Here is a 6,819-nt window from a genome sequence, read left to right as displayed (position 1 = left end):
TGTGATATACTTATATTATATATATTGGGTAGTTTATATACTTACTACGCAGTTTTCATTCTTTTAAAATTGTATAAGAGTGATTCAACTATTAGTAAGTACATGAATTATATAACTCAGTGTATTATTGACAATTACATCAACAATATATTGTTAAATAATATAGTAGCAAAGTGAATTATTATCAATTATGTGAATTAAGTTTACAAGTGTATATTAAGTGTACAAGTAAGACTTCAAGCATATCAAATGTATTTAATTAATCAAATGTATAAGTGAATAATACTAAAATAAATGTATTTGTACATTGCATCAGGTGTATCAAATATATCGTGTACATCAAATGTATAAAACTAGTTGAGTGTACCAATGAAGTATAACAAGTTTAATGGCGACGTATCAAGTGTATCAAAGCCTAAAGTGTATCAAAAGTTATTGAGTATATTAAAGAGTATCACGTGTATCGAGTGTATCTATCAATTGTATAAAGTGTATCAGCACGAAGTATCAAGTATATCAATGGGTATTAGATGTATCAAATGGGTATTATTAACGATGACATTTGTGACATTTTACTTATTATGTGTGAGTTGAGTTTTGTTTATATTATTTTCACAAATAATAAAGTATGTGGACTTAGTTATTATAACTTGTTTTACCATTTTTGCAAGTGCTCCTGAATTTGTTTGTTATTTTTGGAAGGACTCCTTATATTAGTTTATTAATATAATTACAATAGTTTGTATTTGATGGTAGATTATTTTAATTTTAATTATAATATTAAATTTGTAAGGTGTAAACTAATTTTAGTTTATAATAAAATAAAAAAACGTAGTAATAAATAAAAAATAGTAAAAACTGTATTAAGTAAAAAATTTAAACAATGTTAATTATAATTAAGTGTGGGCTGCAAAATAGTATTTTAATGTAATCTTATATAGTTTTATTTAAATAGCCTATAAAATTTTAGTACAAATATACACGTCTTAATTTTCTCGTGTCATGATAATAGTTATTGTCTAGAATTTCGATTTTAAAACAAGTACGTAAACATTAAAAGGAAATTTTTAAAAATAGTAGGTTTTACAAAATATTTACGATCTACGTCAAATTTGATTGATAGAATTTAAAATTTCATTGTAACGGTAAATATTTTAATTATTATATTTCAACTAAATAAATAAAAATTGCAAAATATGAATAGATTTTTCATTTAATTTTTGTAAAGAAACATTTCAAGAATAAATTGAAAACAAAAAACAGTTTTTTAAAAACAAAAGTGTTTAAGATAAATTGAGTAGATGAGAAGTAAAAAGCAAATAGGGTGAGGAGAGAGAGAGAGACGTGATGGTTTTTCTCTTCCTCAGGAACGGGCGGGAAGAGAAGAAGAGGACTATACAATGCAAAGTGGAAATTACTAAAGTGGGCAGGACTGGCGAAGGGTCCACCAACCGGAGAGCAACTCTGTACAGCGACTGAGCTAAGGGCGACGACGAAGCCCACCTTGAATCAACTCCTACACTTTGACCATCATATTACTAAATTCACTCAAAAGAAATCTTAACTGTGTGCTTAATGGACGGTGATAAGCATAACCATGGTTGGGTTCCACAGCCACTGCTTTGGCTATAAATACCACTCACCCCTGCTTTTCGGATTACAGGTTGCGATCAAGCAAAGGAAAACGGAAGACTTTCTGCGACTCGCCTCTTCTGCTCTCTGGTCGACGATCTTCACGGTTAGAGTTTTCTGATCCGCACCCATTTAATGGATGATTGTATTATTGCCTACTATTCTCTGGATTCTTTACTTGGTCTTCTGATATTGCTTGATTTTTCGTTGCATTTCGTGTTTGGATGGTGATGATTGAAGGATCGGGGGAAAGGAAGAGTTTATTTCTCGTAGATGAGTGGGGGGTTTGTTTTCTTTTTACCTGTAAGACCGAAATTACGTAATGGTTGTGTGGGTGAGATCGTCGATCGAGTAATTTGCTGATGATTCTTGAACGATGGAGTGAACGTAAGAGTTTATTTCTTGTAGTTGAGTGATGGGATTGTTTTTTTTTTTTTTTTCTGCCTTTAAGATCGAAATTACGATATGTTTATGTGGGTGAGATCGTTGATTGAGTAATTTGCTGATGATTTTTTAACGATTGAGTGAAAGGAAGAGTTTATTTCTTGTAGTTGAATGATGGGTTTGTTTCCTTTCTGCCTGTATGATCGAGATTATGTAATGTTTATGTGGATGATATCATTGATCGGCTAATTCGTTGATGAGTTTTGAACGATACTTGATTTGGGTTTTATGTATGAACTGTTACCATATCCTGGTTTTCCGGTTGGTTAATACGGGATTGAATTATCCAGTACGAAGGGTGTTGGGTTTTTCTGGTTTTCTTGTGAAATTTTCTGTTATACTGAGTTGTGGCATGAAGGCGTTGGTCTTCATGTCGTCATCCACCTTCATCAAGTGTTGGATCTTGGATAGGAACGTTGATATCAGTTATGTGTTATTTTTCTCATCTTGGAGCTTATTGCAGCGGTTTTGTAAAATTGACAGAGTGATATTTGGATTTTGTTTCTCTTTCTTTTATTTATTTCTTTATTGAGGAGTCAATATATGTCTTTTGGATTTGAATTTGGAGAGTGAAATTCAGTGTTCCTAATACTTAGTATCAGTTCAGTGACTTAATGTTGCTAAAAAGCTTCTATGTTTCTATTTAGATCATTCTCTTTTCTTTCCTAATTTTCCATTTTTGTCTATGATTTAAATCACGTTTTTTTCATGAATAGATGTGCCAAACTTGTATGGAGTTGCATACCAGTGTCTTGATCATTTGTGCATCATCATTTGGTTATTTTTTTTTTGTGTAAACTCATATTCAATTCAATATTGGATTAATTTGCTTCGAAGTTTACTTTTGTTTCTCTTTATGATAGTCTTCTGGAGCAGCTCTAGACAAAATTAGACCAGATTTTTGTCATCTCCTTGGTATCGGTTACCATGAGTCCTTCACCAGTCCCCTCTCTGGCTATGCATATGCTTGACTTATTTTCGTCTGACGAGGAGACATTTTTAGAATTAAAGAGAATATCGAGGGGGGGCCCTTTACCAGCAAATGTTTTAGATATAAATCCTTACGGGTGTAACCCTAAAATGTTACCAGGTACTTATTATGTTTTCCTTGTCTCAACTTACAAGAATTCATGTTTTTAGATTCATGAGCTATCTTGAGAAATACAGCTTTGAGATGATTGGATATGATGCTGTTATTCAAGAGTCTATGCCTCTTGAAGTACTTTGGGTTAAACTTTGTAATTTTTGGTTTATATCATATGACAACTTCAATTTTAATTCCTTCTTTTTTCCAAATTGGGTCCTTTCACAAATCATTGTGTCAAAGTAAAGAATCTTTTTTGGAACAAGAAACAGTGTTATAGCAGACAAGTATAAATTTGTAATGTAAGTTGAGCTTGTTTTAATTTCAATGAAGCTTAAGGTGCTTTTTATGTCCAGATGGAGTTTGGTTTTACGTTGTGTCCCATGGGAATGCCGACTCAAGTTTTAGTCCCTGGAAGCTGAAGAGTGGAGCTTGGAAGCTGTTTTCAGATTCTTCTTTCACCGGCTGGAGAACAACTTATGAATATTATGAAGGCCAAGCACCTTACGAGTGTAAAACAGCCTGGATTATGCAAAAGTACTGGATGAGTCAGACAGACCTAAGTGAAAATAGCAAGCAAAAGGTATATCCTGCAATCTATTTGCCAGAAAGTTTAAAAGCTGACATTTCCCATCAAATTTTTTTCTACCCAACCTGTCAGTCAATTGCTTGTTTGGTTGGGCAACATGCAGGAAACCATCTCACTTTGCAAAATCTTTCTTGGAGATGAACAATTTCAAAACCATGAAAACACTCTGAAAATCGACTTATCTATTACTCTCAATTCAGAACCCAACTTAAATCATCAGTTGGTTGTTTCAGATGGTTCGACTTCGAATAATATGGCAAATGGGTCCACAAGCAAGTCTGAGGTAGTTGTCATTATACCCCCTGTATTTTGATATATGCTGATAATCATGCTTCTCTTCCTAAAAGTTGATATGAGACTGGATTTGTATATCCATTTGGTGCTCTCTTTTTTACCTGTTTTTACTGTGACTGGAAACCGATCTCTCCCATCTATTTCTTATTTCCTTCTTACTTGGTACAGAGCTGCAAATGGTGTCTTTATTTTCAGTTAATGACAAATAATATTTTGTAGATGAGTGAAGATGACAAGATGGTAGAATTGGCAGTTTCAGGAAAACCTGTGGATCTTCATTTAGAAGACGTGCATCCTGAGAGGGATGCAATCTCTGAAGGCGACTACTTGGAGTTGCTGGATTTACTAAATGATGTCCCTTCATCTTCTTCATCGAGTTCTCCAAATTCTAGTTGCTTGACCATGTCATCGGATGAAGACTTTGATGTGATGGATGTACTATGTGATGCAGAACATGACATTAACCATGATAGGGCACAAAGACATGCTGCCTGCATCCGTTCTTCTGCACCCTTCAGAATAAAGAAGGAGGTGGCGCATCAGGGGGCTTCAGGTTTGTCAATTTATTTATCCTTCCATTGAATGCACTCCTATGAATCAAGAATAATCTAGTTTGAATTTGAAGGCAGAACAAAAGATTCTGCTATGTTTCAATTTCAGCTTTTTATATGTATACAATATAAAAAGCTTAAAGTTGAGGGGTATCGGGCCCTCAAGCCTATGCTAAATCTGCCGATAGTTTCAACCATAGATTCACTATTACAAAATGTGTGCTCACGATGTTTACACGACTTCGCCTCATGCTGTATTTATATCCTGCTTTTAAACTAGTCTTCTTGTACACAGAATCTCTCGTGAGCATCAAAAGATCAAGCCACTCGCCAACAACAGAAAATCTCAAAACCGATTCTACAGAGTCCAGTTCAGGGCGCCTAGAACCAGAGTTGAAACTTCCAAGCCAAAGTGAGAAAAAATGCTACAAATTGCAAGGAGCATCAAGTTCCCACAACAAGAAGATGGTCTCAAGCGGTCAAGAAACAGCTGTGGATGGAGGTAAGAAGAAAAAGAAGAAGGCAGTTGGGAGAATGAAGAAGATTCAGAAAAAGTATCTTTGCTTCTTTCCATTTTAGATCTCTCCTCAATCGTCTCCTTACACTTAGCATTATCTCACACGTTTGGTACTTTAGCACAGGGCAGTTAGAAGCAAGTTAATAATGGCAATAGAGTAACGATGGCTTTGAGCAGACTACTACTAAAATTCAAATTATCCTGTTTGATTAAGTTCTCGTCGGTTTTTGCATGTATAGAGTAAATGTAGAACAGGGGCTCTAGAGATGAGATGTCTTGTAGTTGATATGACTTATTTCTTAGAAGACATAACCTTTTTTATTGTTATTATCTAAGTGTTCGACTTGACTTCATTTGTTAACTGACTGAAGTCAATGTAACTGTAGAGAGGTTGTTCACTTTTGAGTACCCAACCCACCATTGTGTATATATATATATATATACACACTTTTCCTTTTTAAGTGTTTTTTAGAATCTTGAAATCCACTTTGATTGTGTAAATTTGTGATCAAATGTCTTGATTTAGTATTCTGCCAATTTCACTTTTGCACCATTGAATGTATTATAAATCTTACTCTTAATATGTATTTAATAAACTTAAAGAAAATACCGATTTTTAGATTCACAACTTGTAGTTAATTTACTGTTGTGTTTTATTAATTTATTTCATTGCTCTATTTTTTTTCTTCTTGTTTTAAAAATCTTAATTTAAGTTTAATAAGAAGGAATATGTTAACATTGTCGATTTTTTAAAAATTTGTGCTTCTACTTTTACCTTCATAAGCTTCTAGAGATAAATGGCTTGTTTTTACATGTTAAAAAGAAAAATGGTATCTGGTAGATTAATTATTATTGTTGTTATTTTCTTCCTACTCTTTTTTAGTTGAACAATAAAGGATAATAGAATCTATGTAAGAGCTAAATAACTAAACATTATAATTTTAAAATAATGAATACTTACTTATTAAGTAAGTGGAACAATTTAATGAGACTTATTGTTAATAATGAAAATATAAAATATATATACTTCCGGAAATTCTATAATCATAATGTTTTTATATGGAAATTTATGCAGCAAGTTGAAGGACGCGAACCGACGCTACTTCATGATTGCACGGACCGAATTCCAGTGGGCCGGCCCAGCCCAAACATGCGGAAGCCCATAACACCTTTTTTCTTTTTTCTTCTTTTTATTATTATTTTCTTTTACAAAGTCATTGCACGAAATTCTCTTCTTCTTTTCTTTTTATAGACCAAATTATTGTATTGTATTTGACCTAAAGTGTGTATGTGAATGTCATCTTCAATAAAGGTTGAGTTCAATTTTCTCATCTCACATCTCACTCATGTATGTATTATTTAGAATAATTTTTTTTTAAAAAAAGTCTAAAGTTGGATTATACATTAAACCAATAATCAATTAAATTTACTCAGTCGGTTCTCAAGCAATGATTTATAATATGTGGAAATAAACATTATTAATAAATTTGATGAATGGAATTTAAAAGTTTGAAAAAAGACATTGGATTCCGTTCAACAGCGTGACTTTATTTTCTCCTTTTGGACTAATCCAAAACCATATGTTATATCATCATATCATATATGTATGTATGTATACACACCACTGTCCTTTGTATCACTTTTATGTCCCTTTTCTTCTTCCCTTCTTTTTCTTTTTTTTCCTTACAAATTATTGTCCTTCTATACT

General features: G+C 32.8%; 1 protein-coding gene across 2 annotated transcripts; it reads left to right on the top strand.

Moving 5' to 3' along the window:
* The first annotated feature begins 1,370 nt into the window (after positions 1-1,370).
* LOC101220327 (NAC domain-containing protein 96) lies at positions 1,371-5,661 on the top strand. Of its 2 annotated transcripts, XM_011651305.2 has the most exons (7): positions 1,371-1,582; positions 1,664-1,738; positions 2,940-3,166; positions 3,517-3,743; positions 3,853-4,032; positions 4,263-4,596; positions 4,890-5,661. In XM_011651305.2, the coding sequence occupies exons 3-7, from the start codon at positions 3,004-3,006 to the stop codon at positions 5,171-5,173; spliced, it is 1,188 nt and encodes a 395-aa protein (XP_011649607.1). In that variant the 5' UTR covers positions 1,371-1,582; positions 1,664-1,738; positions 2,940-3,003; the 3' UTR covers positions 5,174-5,661. The 2 variants fall into 2 exon arrangements, with proteins under 2 accessions (XP_011649607.1, XP_011649608.1); XM_011651306.2 differs by lacking the exons at positions 1,371-1,582; positions 1,664-1,738 and adding an exon at positions 1,753-2,019.
* The last annotated feature ends 1,158 nt before the right edge of the window (positions 5,662-6,819 follow it).

This window comes from Cucumis sativus, chromosome 2, assembly GCF_000004075.3.
Source record: "Cucumis sativus cultivar 9930 chromosome 2, Cucumber_9930_V3, whole genome shotgun sequence".
Taxonomy (NCBI): domain Eukaryota; kingdom Viridiplantae; phylum Streptophyta; class Magnoliopsida; order Cucurbitales; family Cucurbitaceae; genus Cucumis; species Cucumis sativus.
Note: the sequence above shows the minus strand (reverse complement) of the source record. Positions and strands in the feature narration are given on the sequence as shown.